Source organism: Berghia stephanieae, chromosome 1 (genome assembly GCF_034508935.2).
Source record: "Berghia stephanieae isolate SIO BIC M18660-M18661 chromosome 1, UCSD_Bste_1.3, whole genome shotgun sequence".
Lineage (NCBI taxonomy): Eukaryota > Metazoa > Mollusca > Gastropoda > Nudibranchia > Aeolidiidae > Berghia > Berghia stephanieae.
In genome coordinates, this window is record NC_088360.1 from 80,271,062 (window position 1) to 80,287,782 (window position 16,721).

The following is a 16,721-nucleotide window of genomic DNA, read 5'->3' on the forward strand; positions in this document are numbered from 1 at the left end:
AAACATCAATGCGAAGTGTAGCGAGAGTCAAGCTATTGTTTGTCTTGTCCTATTCCATATAGAGAAAAGGATAAATAGTATAGCCTCGTGTGTGAGTGGTTGCGTGTCATAGTCTTGTTTTTAAATTGTTTCTGTTGTTTATGTGTGTAGTGATGACTCTCTCACACTCAATTTCAATGCCGAAAGAGGAATTCCCGCACACAAGAAAGGGGAATTGGGTGGTATTTGGCATACATATTGTATAGTATCTAGTTCTAAATAGATAACTGATTAGAATTATATTATGATATATAAACACAATGCCAAATACAATTCCGAAGTTTCCTTATTTCAAATGAAGTAAAGCTCCAAAACCAAATGGTAGTGATTGTAGTACTGAGTGTTCGTGAGGTGATGTGGTGTTGGTGGCGGTTGTAGTTGTAGTAGTAATAGTGATGATGATGTGGTGGTGGTGATGATTGTAGTTGTAGTAGTAGTGGTAGTGATGATGATGTGGTGGTGGTTGTAGTAGTAGTGGTAATGGTAATGATATGGTGGTGGTGGTGGTTGTAGTAATAGTGGTCGTGATGATGATGTGGTGGTGGTGTTTGTAGTAGTAGTGGTAATGATGCGGCTATGTGGTCTAGTAGTATGACACTCGCTTCCGGATCGGAAGGTCCTGGTTCGAGCCTCGCGCTCGGCGCATAGTTGAGTCCTTGGAAAAGGCTCGTTACTCACATTCTCTCACCGTACTCAGGTGTAAAATTAGTACCTGGCCGTTAACAGAGTTGTCTTTGTCCGAAAAATTGTAATATCGCCTAACAGGCGTCATGTCCCGTCCTACATGTTAAATGTTGACCAGGGACCCCTTGTAAAGCGCTTTGAGCACATTTAGTAGATATTGCACTATATAAAGCTCAATTAAAAAAAAAAATTCAATGATGATGATATGGTGGTGGTGGTTGCAGTAGTAGTAGTGGTAGTGATGATAATGTGGTGGTGGTTGTAGTTGTAGTAGTAGTGATAGTGATAATGATGTGGTGGGGGTTGTAGTAGTAGTGGTAGTGATGATGATGTGGTTGTTGTGGTTGTAGTAGTAGTTATAATGGTGATGATATGGTGGTAGTGGTGGTTGCAGTAGTAGTGGTAGTGATGACGATGTGGTTGTGGTGGTTGTAGTAGTAGTGGTAATGGTAATGATATGGTGGTAGTGGTGGTTGTAGTAGTAGTGGTAATGGTAATGATATGGTGGTGGTTGTAGTAGTAGTGGTCGTGATGACGATGTGGTTGTGGTGGTTGTAGTAGTAGTGGTAGTGATGCTATTGTGGTGGTGGTTGTAGTAGTTGAGGTAGTGATGTGGTGGTGGTTGTAGTAGTAGTGGTGGTGGTGGTTGTGGTAGTAGTGGTAATGATGATGATATGGTGGTGGTGGTTGCAGTAGTAGTGGTAGTGATGACGATGTGGTTGTGGTGATTGTAGTAGTGGTAGTGATGATGATGTGCTGGTGGTGGTGTAGTAGTAGTGGTAGTGATAATGATGTGGGGCTGGTGGTTGTAGTAGTAGTGTTAGTGATGATATTGTGGTGGTGGTTGTAGTAGTAGATGATGTGGTGGTTGGAAAACACATTACAGGTTATTATAATACATGATTACACACATTCTCTAACTTCATTTTTGACAGCTTCGTTGTGCCATAAATATACGCAACAGTTCTGAAACATTTTATTGTGGATTTTGATATTGTTTGTTGTTTTTCTTGTGTCGTTATGTTGACATAGATACCGAATGAATGGTAATTACTACATTCTCAGCCAACAACAAAATGGCGCTGAATGCTTTCATTGGTGGACACTTTTTAGGCTTCGTACGTATTCTCATTCGTTTAATTCTATGGCAAGAATGCTAATGACACTCCTCACGGCCATAGCAACAAGTATCTGAGCGATTTTCAAATAACACGAAGCATGAAAGAACTGCTAGCGACTGCAATGCGTTGAATAGGTGTTCATTTATACTATCAACGTGAATCCACAACATTTTGTCCTTTTTTTTTTGGAATTTTTTTTTCACGTCAGTTTCTTTTATTTACTTCTGGAAATAGCGTCAGACGACGAGGATACCATTTTCAGACATGATTTTGATTCTGGGGATGAATTTGAAGGCGAGGAGAGTATTTCTATTGAAGATGAGTCATCTAGTGACAGTCGTCCCGATGATGATTTTGTGCCTCCCTTCTCGTATTGGTGCACCCCACTACCCATGGCCATGAGGCCCAGATGTAAGGTCTGTTATTTATCCAAGTATCCAAGTGAGGACACAAACCTGTCATTACTGCAAGGACTGTGATATCCCGCTGTGTGTCCACCCATGTTTCGGTATTTTTCATGGACGTCTACTTTAGGCCCAGCCAGACACAACGTCACGGATGAAGTCACCCCCTCTACAAGTGACAGAAGGAAGACCCAGGAAGGAGTGAGGAGAGAGCACACTGCCAGTCTGACTGCAACGATGAAAAGAAGTAGTAGTAGGTGAATTTTCAGTCTGATATGTTGCCTCACATTCTTTCAATTCTCTATCTATTTCTCCACCGCTGTGATTATTCCCAGACAGGGTCTGCCAATAACGAAAGGCAGTGTCTATGTACACGGTAACCGGGCACCTAGCCTCAGGATCTACGTACACGGTAACTCCGGTAACTGGTTTGCCGCTACAATACAAGCAATGGATGGACCTCGCTCTGTATGTGTGTGTTGTGTGGGTGTGTGTTGCAATATAACCCATAAAAGGTGAGATTCAAGGTTACCATGTATATTACTGTTACCGTGTACGTAGATCCTGAGGCTAGGTGCCCGGTTGGTAACGAAAATAATGATACCATGATATCTGCGATATTCCTCTTTATAACAAAGTTATGCATCTTTATTTGAACCCCCCTAAAACTTAGTAAAAGCGAACGGCAATTTTCAGATATAACTTTCTTATGGGCGAGTCGCATCACAAGAGAATAGTCTAGTCTAGATTGACTCCCACTGCTGCTGCTCACTAAACTGCCTAAAGTTACCGTGTACGTTGACACTCTGATAACGAAAATTTTTTATCCCCAGACAGGTGTCTGGAATAACCAATTTTCGTTATTCCCAGACACTCCACTCTTTCAAACAATTATCCACATTCCAGAATATGGAATGTTTCGAATTGCAAATAGAAATAAGTAAAGTTAATAAAATATCAATAAAGTGAGTGGAGCAGGCACTTATGTTGGTAACAACAAGATATGAAGTGAGTAGAAAAGTGCCAGAAGACAATAGAGAATAAAAAAATTTTTCGCGGCGGTGGTGGGGTTTGAACCTGCGACCTTATTGGTACGACAACTCCGCCTGGCAGGTGAGAGCGTGGCTCTACCGTGTGAGCTATCCACGAACACAAAAATATTCGTTTCAAACTCAAAGTCATTTCTAGATCCCTCTCTCACCCACTTCTTGAGACCGCCGATTCGTTCACCACCATCGCGAAGTAATTTTGACCAGCAGTTAAGCTTAATAGCCAATAATCTCATCACAAACATATAACATAGAAACGATTGAGACATTGAGTATGCTCCGGTGTATGGGGTGAATTTTTAATTCAGAAAAGTGAGTGGAGCAGGCACTTATGTTGGTAACAACAAGATATGAAGTGAGTAGAAAAGTGCCAGAAGACAATAGAGAATAAAAAAATTTTTTTCAATGTTCTTTTGTGTTTCTGCATTTGTAGTCCAGCTTTCGCATCCGTATAACAAGCTTGGCCACACGTAGCACTTCAAGACTCGGAATCTAATCCCGAACGACATCTGTTTGTTTTTCAAAATGTTTCCGAGGTCCATAAAGGCCTGTTTGGCTTGAGTTATTCTTGCTCGTATGTCTCGGTTACATCTTCCATCTGTTGTCACTATTGAACCCAGGTATTTAAAACTTTCTACGTTGGTAAGTTGCTCGCCGTGAATCGTTATATTGCAGGTGTTGTTGTTTTCAGGGTTTTTCTGTATTACCATGCATTCCGTTTTGGTGATATTCACTTCCATTCCCTTGGCTTCACTATCTACTACCACTTTGTCAACAATCTTTTGAAGTTGGATTTCTGATGTTGCAACGAGTACCGTATCGTCTGCGTATCTTATATTACTTATGTTGTAACCTCCTACTTTTATTCCCTCCATATTAGTTATGCCCCTCATGATTGTTTCTTGGTATAGATTAAACAGATATGGTGAGGCAACACACCCTTGACGGACTCCTTTCTTAATAGGAATGGAATTTCCTGTAGAGTTTCCGATTTTGATAGATAGGTTTAGAATTTCATTTGTCATCCATTCTTTTTTGCTGTTTATTTGAGCTACTGGTAAATGCTTTTCTGCAGTTGCTTTGATACACTTTTGGAATATATCAAATTGTTTTTCACATTTTTCGTTATAATGGATTGTGTGATGTGAATTCGAGGACTTCAAGGTGGCCACAACTCTTTTTTTTCAGGTAAAAATGTTACCATCTACGCAATTGTTTATCAAAATCTGATTCACCAACAGCTACATCGGTGGTGGGCGACCCCCTTGTAGCTTGATGAAGCGCAATGAGCATGGGGAATGCTTAAAAATGCGCTACAGCATATGTTTCGAACCTATGGACATCTCTGATGTCTTATTTCAAGTGAACATTTGTCCTATTTCCTGTCTACACCCCCTCCTGTGGTGCACGAACTAGAGGTTTCTTTGGGGATCTTGGTCTTGTCTTCTATCTAGGTCTACTCTGTAGCGGAATGTGTTGACTTATGTTCCTCAGGTGTGATGACTGACAAGAGAAAATTGCATTTCAGCAATTCCAGCTTTAGAGGTCGTGATGGACTAAAGCTTTACATTATTTTTTTTTTTTTGTGATTCAGTTGATAATCAAAAGCAAAGATGGTAGCATTGTGCCCAATGTGCAATTTAACTAAGCGTTATGCATTTAAATTGACATTTCGTCATCTCAAATCAATATGCATTTGTATTATGGGCTTGTCTTAAGCAAGTGCATTTTACTTACTATATGCCAATTTTCTGTTGCACATTGGGCGGGAAGGAGGGAGTGGTTCGATCTTGGCACCATTTGGCGTTGGTCAAATGATGCCTTCATCGAATCCGGGTAGTCTGCTAAAGATGCCATGGGTCAGTTTTGCCTTGAGCGTCACTGACACGACATGGTGGAAACCCGTAGTCGCACCTCCCCGCCACGTTAATGTGGGTGTTTTCCTTAAGGTTGACACGGAGCGGACTGGTAACGCGGAAGTGGCACGGGACCGTGGCTGGCGGGATATAAAACGGGATCACTGCTCCCGACGCAAAAGGGAGCATAGCCTGACCAGCTAAAGAGATTGATTTTTAAAAAAGAGATTGATTATAAAAATATTCTAATTACTTTTTTTTTTTTGCTTTATATCACTTATTTCAGACATTTTAAAAGATGGAAGTCAATCATTCAAATCAGTGAGATTTCATCAACGTGGAGCAGCTACTTGGTGAGTGTTGATGAGATTTAGGGAGGACTTCCGTAGTTCCACAACTCTTTTTACTTCATCTTTTAGCCGTTATGGAATTTTAATTAGTTACAATGTCGAATAATTATTACTATTTAAGATAACTTTTAGTAAGTGGTGTGATCTAATTTCAAAAAGAAATTGTGGACTCGGTTGTTTACGACTCTGGTCAAGTCCATTATTACTTACTCAGGACAAAGGGCTCGCAGACCTGACCAGCTAAAGAGATTTATTTAAAGTTCATGTGTTCTATATAGTTTCTTTTTCATTCACAGATAAAGATATTTACAAGTGTAAAATCCAATCATTCAAAAATGAGTGGGGTTTCACCGTTCACTTGGAGCTATCTTGGTAAGTGTTAAAATGAGAATGGATTAACTAAACAGTACACTATACATTTTTTATTACCTTTATCATTGCAAATATTGGTGTATTCATGGTTGCATTACAAATTTTCAATTAGTTTTCATCTCCTTTGTCAGAAACGCCATAAAAATCAATGCATTTCAATCTATATATTTTGTATCATTTTATAGCTAGGCTACCCATCGCCACCTTGCTTATCTGCTTAGAGATAGTATTGTATAATGTAGGATATTTTCCCCAGTAGTTGAATTGTATTATTTCCTGTAAGTTGGTTGTACTATTTTCAAATCCAAATATTTTCTTGATTTAATTAAATATTTTTACATGTAAACTTCTATTTACCTTTGTATTCTGTATTTGAAGGGGAACATATAAAGCAGTTTTGATGTGGAAATAATAAGAGAATGAGGGGCGGCCAGGAAACGGATGTTCAACTGGAGGAAATCTAGGAACATGTAGCAACACAAAAGTTGGAGCAAAGAGTTGTGTAGAGAAAAGTTCTTTATAACAATGGGCTGAAGTAAGTACATTATGCTTGTACTAAACCACAGTAGACATTGTCATAACCTAAATCTTTGTGTAGCTATTTTCTTTATTATAGAAATCGTCATAGCTATGTTTAATGAGATACTGTCCAAGCTATGTATGTCATCCTTTAATGGTTTATGGTAAGGAGGCATTTGACTCGAGCCCTGCTTTATAATATATCACCGTTTTGACAGAGTCTAATTTAATTAGTCAAATGTATGATTTAACAATTTTTTACTACCTTTATCAATGAAAATGTTATTGGTGAATTCAATTTTAAATTATCTCATTTGACAGATACACCACGAAATCGATGCTGTGAATGTTTTAATATTTTGTATAAATTGTATAATTTTAAGATGTCACCATGCTGATCTGTAGTGAGATACTATTGTCCAAGGCTGACTATGTTTCAAAGCGGGTGGTTGGATGGGAGCATCACCCTTGAATCGTATACCTATGATGTTCGCATGGGTGTACGATCCGATAGTGATGTCGTTTCTTCTTCTCTTTACTAGCCTATCCTGCTTCTTTGGTTTGTGATTGTATTTTTGACAGGGGATATTTTTTTTCCTGTAAATCCTCTGCCTGTTTGTTCTTGGTTATTTATAATTTAGCTTATGATATCTTTAGGTTATGATTTTGATTGAAATTTGTACTATTTTTGTTAGATTGCTTGTTTTTTTGTTTCAGCGGTCTCTCATATAACCTCAATTGTGTTGGAAGAGACCTAAAGCAACAAACAAACAAACAAACAAAAACTATGTTTCAAATTTTAGTACTTTTCTGAATCGTTATAATTCCGTTTAAGCACAGTTAAAATGTTTTAACATCGAAATTAGCTGATCTTTGTATTCTGTTTCGAATTTACAATGCGACCACCAACCCTAATATCATAATTTTTATTTTATTTTCCACAGTCATATCGTGCAAGGACATCTTGTATTTCTAGTAACCTTCAGGCAGAATACATGGTTTGAACAATTCAAGGAGAAAAGAACACAAAACCATGCAATGTGGTACTTACTGTATAAACAGACAGGCTTTGGCATAGAATCGACAAAGAGAAGGGGGCAACCAAGAAATAGCTGTTCAACTGGAGGAATCGAGGGACATGGAACCACATGAAGAGAGCTGGAGAGGATGGTCCAGGAGAGAGTTGGTTGGAGATGTTGACGCTTATGCTCCACTTAGAGTTGAGGGCTTCAGTAAGTGGTAATGCTTGTACTTAAACTGCAATTGGCAATCCCTGTAGTAGCCTAAATATGCGTATATATTCTTTATTGTAGAAATTGTCATCGTACAAGCTCTGTATGTTGTCCTTTGATGGTTGATGGTAAGGAGGCATTCAACTGTTTCATAGATCTGTATTGGTAAAAGGTGTTGTCCCATATATGTATATGACATATTTCTATTTCAATATTTTCAGGTTTATAAATTATAACTTAATTTTTATTCAAAATTCATATATGGATCAGTACGTTCTGACAACCGCTAACTTCCTTCTCTCTGCAGCTGACAAACATTCTTGAATTTATAATGACTGGTGAATTAAATTACTTAGATGTTTTAAGTTGCACATTGATAAGCGGTAAGCTTCTTAGTATCATGCATTTGAACTGAATAATATTTTAATTCATTAGTTTTGCTAGGATTTTTGTAGGTGACCCCTTGTTCTGTCTTGCTTCTTTATTGTAGCGACCATTGTGATGCTAACAAGCTCTGTGTGTTCTTTCATGTTGATGGTAAGGAGGCATTAACTGTTCCATAGATTTGTTTTATCCGTATGGTCAATGTATATTATCCCATACACATATGTATTTCTTTTTTTCAATGTTTTCTTGTATATAAATATTATTTTACATGACTTAATTTCTATTCAAAATTTATATTTTGGACCACTATACTGTGACAACCGCTAACTTCGTTTGATTTTTATTCCTCTGCAGGATAGGTGGACCAAATTACTTTGATGTCTTGAGATGCACATAAACGCAAATTGGTAGGTAGTCAGCTTCTTAGTATCATGTATTTAAACTGAATCCCGTTTTATTTTTTTGTTTAGCTAGAATTTTTGGAGTTGACCCCATGTTCCTTCTTGCTTATTTATTGTAGAAACCATTGTGCTGTTATCAAGCTCTGCATGTCCTTCAATGTTGATGGTAAGGAGGCATTCACTGTTCCATATATATAACGTACCCGAATTTATTATTTTTTTATCAATGTTTTCATGTATGTAAATATTTTACATGACTTAATTTCTATTCAAAATTCATATTATGAACCAGTATACAGTGACAACAGCTAATTATGTTTGATTTTTGTTCCTCTGCAGGACAGGTGGACTAAATTACTTTGATGTCTTAAGATGCACATAAATGCAAATTGGTAGGTAGTCACCTTCTAATTATCATTTATTTAAACAAATCATTATTTAATCTTGTTACGTTTAGCTAGGATTTTGTTAGGTGACCCCCTTGTTTAGAGTGATGTTACCTATGTGTCAATGATCTCCAGCACGGAAACTATCATTAAACTTCAGTTTTAGGAGTTGCATTCTTCATACACTTGTGACGGATTGTAATAATTGAAAAGAAAGATGGTAATAATGGTACCCAATGTGCAATCGTTATCTAAACGTTAATCATTTCAACTAGAACCTCAATTCAGATTAAGCATTTGTAATATATTATCTTTAAGTGCATTTTATTCTATATGTTTGATTTAATGTTTGTCTCAGTATTAAGCATTATACATTTCCAGTTGATAAAGAATGTTTTGTGTTCAGTTTTACATTGTGTGAAGCGTATACACAATCATTTTCAAGTTTGTCAATTTTCTGTTTTTCTGTTTTACACTGTGGATCGGATGGAGAGAGTGGTTAGATATTGGCACAAATTGACCTTGGCCAAGTGATGCCTTTGTTGAATCTGGGTGGCTCTGCTAAAGAAATTGTGTCACGTTTTCCTTAAGGGTCACTTGGCATGTGAATGCAGAGGTTTTTCCTGAGAAATGGGAAGGTCCTGAAATCGAGTCCCGCTTTGAGCAGTGCATAGTTGGGTCCTTGGAAAAGGCTCTTTACTCACATTTTCTCATTGTACTCGGGTGAAAAATTAGTACCTAGCCGTTAACAGCGTTGTCTGTCACATAGCAGGCATCATGTCTCATCCAATATGTTAAATGTTGCTGTTGACTAGGGGTTCCTTGTAAAGAGCTTTGAGCATATTTAGTTCACTATATAAAAGCTCCAGTTTTTTATGTCTTGGCTGAGTAATGTTGGCGAATATGGGATGTCGAATCTTATAGCTAATGGTATCAGAGACCCGAGTTATTGGAAAAAAATATTGTAGTATAATTTTTCTCTTTCCTCTACAGTCTTATAACAGACACATCAAAAGGGTGAAAAGTAGCCATTCAAAAGGGAGGTTTCATCATCGATATTGGTAAGTGTTTTAAACTTGTCTAATAATTTATATGGTTGTATTGAGTGAATTGCATAATGGTTTCTGGGCGGGGTTCCTGACCTTCCATAGTTGTCTGGGAGGCATTTACAGTGACTTCTATCCCCCTATATCTGTTTTCCGACATGCTTTCTGTCCGTCTTGGAATGAGATTACTTGGTTTTGTCCTGGCTTTGGCTCTTTACTCACTTTCTCTCACTGTACTTAGGTGTAAGATGAGTACCTGGCTGCTAACTGTGTTGTCTCTGTCCAAAAAAAATGTAATGTAACAGGCATCGTGTCCCGTCCTAAATGTTAAGCGCTTTGAGCATGTTTTGTGGATATTGCACTTTATAAAAGCTCAATTATTATTATAAATTAATATTTATAGCAGTTTAAATCAAATGAGATAAATACAGTGCTTACATGAACAATTAAAAATAATACTTATTTACATCTACATTGCTTCATCAATCTTAACTTCATTCATCAAATCTTAAACCAAATTCCATGAGCAGCAGAAAACATCTTGTTATAGAGGCTGTAAACTTAAAAATTAAAATAATCGATTTGAAATTCATTCATATTGTGTTATTATCAAGTGGCTATTAACTTATTACTGGGAGTATACGTGTTTGGATTGATTCTGTCCGTCAGTGAGACAAATATTTACTCTCAATACAAACACATACAACGATGCTAGCAATTACAAACCTGGTAATTTTATGATTTCATCTGGGCAGTAAAAACTCACTTTTTGTCCTTATCAAAATGAATTCTAGGAAAAAGAACTATTTTTTCTTCTATCACAATTAATTGCATGTCTGCATCAATTTCATCTTTAACCTCGTGACAGTGAATGCTGCTAACTCAATCGGCGTGAAGTTTATTTTTCTGTACTTGAGTTGCTCGGTCTATAAGGTTTAGTAGAAATTACTTTGAAATATAACATCATCCTTTCCAAGGTGCAGCATAATTTTTAAATTAATTGTAACACTTCAGAAACTCCAATAAACTCCAGCTCTGTAAGACTTACGGCTGGAATGACCTATGCTTGTCAGCTACTTTGATAGTTAGGTGCTTATTTTGTGTTGAACAAGTTTAGGGAAAGGTTATCAGACCTGCAAATAAGTCCACATATTTGGTAACCCATAGATTATAATTAAGTCACACCACAACCTTAGTACCAATGACTATTAGGCATGACCACTTTTAAATGTGGTAACCTGATCCCTGGATGTTTGGAATACTAAATATTTATACTTAGTGGTCAATGATAAACGACGTATAAAGAAAAATAATAATATTAAAAACCAATTTCTAGATTTTGTTTATTAAATTGAGTTCAAATAGTGATGCGTTTTATTTTTGTTTAACGAGTCTATTTTCTGTTTGTATAAATATTCCCAATCAGTTTTTATTGTTTTTCATTTCAGTGACCTTTTCTGACAGATCTGTGGATGCCGTGTAGGAAAAAAAAGTTGACAATGAATAAAATCGTTTAATCCTAGTTTTCCCTTGTTTTTGTTTTTCCTTGGGTTTTATCCGTTTTGTTTATTGAAAAAAATGGGGGTAGGCTAGCTTGCAGCCCATTTTCTTGATGGGCCATTCATGTAATCACTCTGGGTGGGGTTCTTGACCTCCCATAGTGGGCAGGCAGGGACTTATTGTGTCTTATATCCCCTTATATGGTTTTCACCATGCTTTCTTTGTCTTGGATTGAGATTACTTGGTTTTGTCCTGGCCCTGGCCGGAGTCCTGGATGGGAGGGAAACAGTCAAATGCATAGTTTTTGTTTTTCCTTGTAAATCATCTCTCTCAATCATCTTATGTTTTATTATATTTATTTTGAATGTATAATGTAAGCATTTGAGTGTATTCCTCTTTATTGGATCTTGTGCTTGTATCGGGATGAGACTTGTAGGTGATCTCAAACTAAGTACATTGGTGGTATTCTCTTGGAATCTACTACATCTGGCCCCTATTTGTTCACCGTTGTCTTACTTTATCTTGGGTGCTTTTATTGTAATTCTAGAACATTTTACTATCCCATTTTCTTCCTTTTAACTGGCGCTGATATAGCCTAAATGTGTTGCAAGCCCCGTAAAACCCTTAAAAAGCAAAACAAAATAAACATGTGATCACTGACCTAGATTCCTGGATAGATTTCTTTTGAAATTCACTTCTTGATCCACTTTTGTTCTCATTGAGCTTTTTCCTTTGGCATTTTTAAGAATTTGTGATGCAAAACGCCTCCCAGGTGCGATTGACTCAACACGAGCGTTTTATCTTCTATTCCCCCTGGGTGTGGTCTTTCATCTTCCATGGTGTGCAGGTCACTTGCTGTGCATTCTTCTATCCCCCTATATCTGTTTTCCAACATGCTTTCTGCCTTTGCCTTGGAATGAGATTACTTGGTTTTGTCATGGCCCTGATCGGATACCCTGGCTGGGAGGGAAACGGTCAAATGTTTTGGGAGATATTTCTTTACTTGTAAATCATCTGTTATTCACTGTATTATTTTTGTTATACATATATTATGTGATTTGTTTCTCTTAGCGGGGACATGTGCTTGTATCAGGATAAGACATTTAGGTGATCTCAAACTAATGTACACTGATGGTGTGCTCTGGAAATCGTTTGTTCCCTCTATGAACTACTCCCCCTCATCTTCCTTTTTCCTGGGTACTTTAATTATTTTGGAACTTTTTCTATCCCATTTTCTTCCCTTTTAATGGCGCTGATATGACCTAAATGAAACCATTAAAAAGAAAATTTGTCCTGTTTCTTTTGTGCTTTTACTTTTAACTTTGCGCTAATTTTCCACGATCAATTTCTTCTTTTTTTTCATGTATCTTATTGTTGAATGTGGTTTTGTGGTATGACACTCGCTTTCGGATCGAAAGAACCTGGGCCTCATCCTCACTCAACGCATAGGTTGAGTCATAGGAAAATGCTCTTAACTCGCATTTACATCATACTCGGGTGTAAAAAAATTTGTAACATCGCCTAATGGATGTCAAGTCACATCCTGCATGTTAGTGTTGCTGTTGATCAGGACCCAATGTTAAGCGTTTTGAGCACGATAGAAAAACTTATTCATGAATTTTAATTATATTACCAAATGTACATTAAATGTACACACAGTGCTTTACAAAGGTTTTAAACAAACTTGAGGTTGGATGGGAGCATCACCCTTGAATCATATACCTATGATGTTCGCATGGGTGTACGATCCGATAGTGATGTCGTTTCTTCTTCTCTTTACTAGCCTATCCTGCTTCTTTAGTTTGTGATTGTATTTTTGACAGGGGATATTTTTTTTCTGTAAATCTTCTGCCTGTTTGTTCTTGGTTATTTATAATTTAGCTTATGATATCTTTAGGTTATGATTTTGATTTACATTTGTACTATTTTTGTTAGATTGCTTGTTTTTTTGTTTTGTTTCAGCGGTCTCTCATATAACCTCAATTGTGTTGGAAGAGACCTAAAGCAACAAACAAACAAAACAAACTTGAAGATAATAAACCAAAAGAAAAATAAGATTCCCTTTATTCATCCTGAATGGGAAATTCGTCTTTTGCGTCAAAAACCAACTTCGTAAACTTATTCTTGACAAAATGAAAGATATCCTTTATGAGTGCGCCATATTAACCATTCTATTTTGTTTATATGCAGCAAGTCAGTCGGGATGATGTTGAATTACTGATACCGATAACCGCCCTTAAAACTAATTTTTGAAATTGCCTTGAAGATCCAGACTAACGTAACTACAGGATCTTCGCCAAAAGGTATACATTCAGATGATTACAAAATAGACAATACATTTCTAACAAAAACCTAGATCTATGACGGAGAGAGGATTTACCATGAAAAGAGTATCACCTCTTACGAAAATAAAAATCTATCAGACTATTTACCTCTCAACACACGACTCCTTACAAAGCTCCGGCAAATTGTCCCATTCCAGAACATAGACATTAAGCCAAATTGAAAGGACTTGTACTTTATTTAGAGAAATTGAACAAGAAGAGATAGCAAATGAAGAGAGAAAGAGTCCAATCCGAAGTCAGCCAATATCCCTCTCCCCGTCCTAGGGAGCAGCTTCTTATGGTTCACACTATTATGTTATGACGATCGACCCAATCAGCAAAGTCCGGTCCGCATTCGTGCACCGTCGCAAACCCGCCTGGTAGCATCATCACAACACACCTTTCGACTAGATGCTCTGCCGTTTCGGGTTCTTGCCCACAGCGTGGACATATTGGACAGGAAGTTAGACCCCATTGATGTAACGCACCGGCCGTTAGGCAGCTCTCGACCGAAGCCGATTCGCAGCTACCCAGTGTCTCCTCTTACTGGTATCAAAGCCTGGCAACTTCTCACCGAGCTTAGAGGAGTGTAGGTCCCCGCCCCCACGAGGGATTGAATGCGTCCAAACCGACTTCCATCTTGTATGTGCAGCTCTGTCCGTAGTCAGGGATTCTGCGTACAAGGGTTGCCGGGACTTATTTCGGCTCGAAACGGGGGCACCGTTCATTATGCGCATGAGAGGGGTATCCCCATTCCCTCTCTCTTTGATCTTACTCAGCCAGTTTCCCGTAATGGTCTCCCTCCGGACATCGGGGGGCTGGATCGCTGCCATTATCGGGCCCCATTCTCTAGGGGTTGTTGCTAGCGTTCCCGACACTATGTGCATCGACTTGCGAAGTTTTACATCCACCTTCTCAACGTTTCTGCTTCTACCCCACACTGGAGCGCAATACTCCGCGGTGGAATAGCATAGTGCCAGGGCGGATGTTCTCAGGAGCGCTTGGCTAGGGCCCCAAGTCGATCCCGCCAGCTTCCTCAGAAGACTGTTGCGTTTCTCTATCTTCCGGGCAACCCCTTCGAGATAAACCCGATAGGTAAGGCTGCGATCCAACGTCACCCCTAAATATTTTGGACGCGGCTCATATGGGAGTGGCTGGTCCCCGACTAGGACATTCAGTTTACGGGTGTGCCAACCACTGCATAAGTGAAATGCAGTGGCCACGGTTTTTGAAGTGTTCATCTTCAGGTACCACTTGTCAAAGTAGGATTTGAGTCTGGTGACGTCCTCGCTGAGTACGCTCTTGAGACGGGTCCACACTTTACTCTGAGTAACGAGTGCCCAGTCGTCTGCGTATCCCAGCCTCAGGGAGGAAGTGTTCGGCATATCGCTAATGTAAACGTTAAACAACATTGGCGCAAGTACCGACCCCTGAGGGACCCCATTCTTCAATTTCCTTACTTTGCTCGTGACGTCTCCCAGCGCGACGTGGAATTGCCTTTCCCCTAAGATCGAAGAGAACAACTTCAAGGTCTTTTTGCACCTTATGATTTTTGCAAGTTTGAGCATTAACCCATCGCACCAGACCGTATCGTACGCCGCTGATAGGTCTATAAACACAGCACCTATTTGCTGTTTTCTCTCGAACCCGTGCTCAATATGCTCTGTAAGGGCAATGACCTGCTCCGTGGTGCACCTCCCTTCCCTGAAGCCTGCCTGCTCAGATGGCAGGGCAGCGTCTAGGACCGGCCCCCATCGGTTTAATAGAACACGCTCCAACAATTTGTAGAGACAGCTCAGCAGCAATATGGGTCTGTAACTGTCTGCCTCCTTCGCCGGCTTCCCTGGCTTCAGGATGGCAACTATCTTCGCGTGCTTCCACACTTGTGGAAGCTTTCCTTTTGCAAGGATGTCAGACATTGCCTCTGCTAGCCAGGCCCGTGCCCTGGGGCCCAGATGCGTCACCATATCGGGATATACACCATTTATCCCTGCTGCTTTGCCGTTCTTCACTTCGCTAATGGCTGCACCCACTTCTCGGGGACTGAACGGGGCCGTCCAGTCCGACTCCTCCGCAGGTAGCGAGTCCAAAATCGTACGGTACGCCTTGCGGACACCGCGCTCAAAAGCCTGATTAGGGACCCGCTTGCTACGGTTCTTAATGTTCTTGGCAATTGTGTCTGCCTCGCATTCCGGTGCAGCCTTCGTGAAATTCCGATCTGGGTCCAATTTCTTTATCAAACGCCAAGCGTGGCGGCTGGAGTGTGTAAAGTCGAGACTTTCCACGGTCTCCTGCCACCGTTGCTTCCTTCCCTCTGCCAGAGACTGAAGTAGTCTATCGGCTGCGTCCTGGGACTGAGTCTGCTGGTACTCTCGGTACAGCTCTTCCGACTCTGCTGTCCAGCAAGGGGTGTAGAATTTCCGTTTGCCCCGTGGAATAGAGCGTTGAGCGCTCTTAACCAGTAGCCTACTAAATCTGGTTATATTCTTGGACTTGGGAGGAATGGCAGGGCAGACCTGCTCGATATAGGAACTGAATTTCTCCCAGTCAGCCTTCCTGAAATTCCATCTGCAAAGTGGGAGAGACTGCACCCTCGGTATTGTCACCCCAGCTGTGACAAGAACCGGCCTGTGCTGGCTATGCGGAAAGTCCCCGAGGACTGTCCGCTTCACCTGCAGCGGTTCACCGTTCGAGCCTTTCGTTACGAGGGTGAGGTCTGGAGTATACTCCTTCTTATGGCGGGTACCCCGGAAAGTATCCTTGGCTGTAGGATCGTACACTAGGTGTAGATCATTACAGTCCATCCATGAGCGGAGTTGTCTTCCTGCCTCGTTGCAGTCTCGGTAGCCCCATTTGTGATGGTGGCTATTAAAGTCTCCCAGACAGATGGAAGGATGGCTGACCACCGGTACCGGTGGTGTAGTCCAAGTCGCTCTAGGTGGTTTGTAAATATTATGCAAACACAGTCCACCTACTTCCACGGAAATTCGGTTCACCCCATTGCTGTCCGTTACGCTCTCAATGACCCTTACCTTCGATAAACGCTAACCC

The 16,721-nt window shown here is 39.8% G+C and overlaps 1 protein-coding gene and 1 long non-coding RNA gene across 4 annotated transcripts; both read left to right on the forward strand.

Annotated features, from left to right (window-relative positions):
• Positions 1 to 1,984: 1,984 nt before the first annotated feature.
• Positions 1,985 to 6,410, forward strand: LOC144958517 (uncharacterized). Its single transcript, XM_078890545.1, has 4 exons — positions 1,985 to 2,505; positions 5,440 to 5,506; positions 5,800 to 5,875; positions 6,254 to 6,410. The coding sequence occupies exons 1-4, from the start codon at positions 2,345 to 2,347 to the stop codon at positions 6,274 to 6,276; spliced, it is 327 nt and encodes a 108-aa protein (XP_078746671.1). The 5' UTR covers positions 1,985 to 2,344; the 3' UTR covers positions 6,277 to 6,410.
• Positions 6,411 to 7,399: 989 nt separating this feature from the next.
• LOC144958525 (uncharacterized) lies at positions 7,400 to 11,366 on the forward strand. Of its 3 annotated transcripts, XR_013642448.1 has the most exons (7): positions 7,400 to 7,626; positions 8,117 to 8,163; positions 8,368 to 8,420; positions 8,534 to 8,580; positions 8,754 to 8,806; positions 9,794 to 9,861; positions 11,295 to 11,366. It is a non-coding gene; the product is annotated as an uncharacterized LOC144958525 (long non-coding RNA). The 3 variants fall into 3 exon arrangements; XR_013642449.1 differs by lacking the exons at positions 8,117 to 8,163; positions 8,534 to 8,580 and having other exon boundaries at positions 7,488 to 7,626; XR_013642450.1 differs by lacking the exons at positions 7,400 to 7,626; positions 8,534 to 8,580 and having other exon boundaries at positions 8,052 to 8,163.
• Positions 11,367 to 16,721: the final 5,355 nt, after the last annotated feature.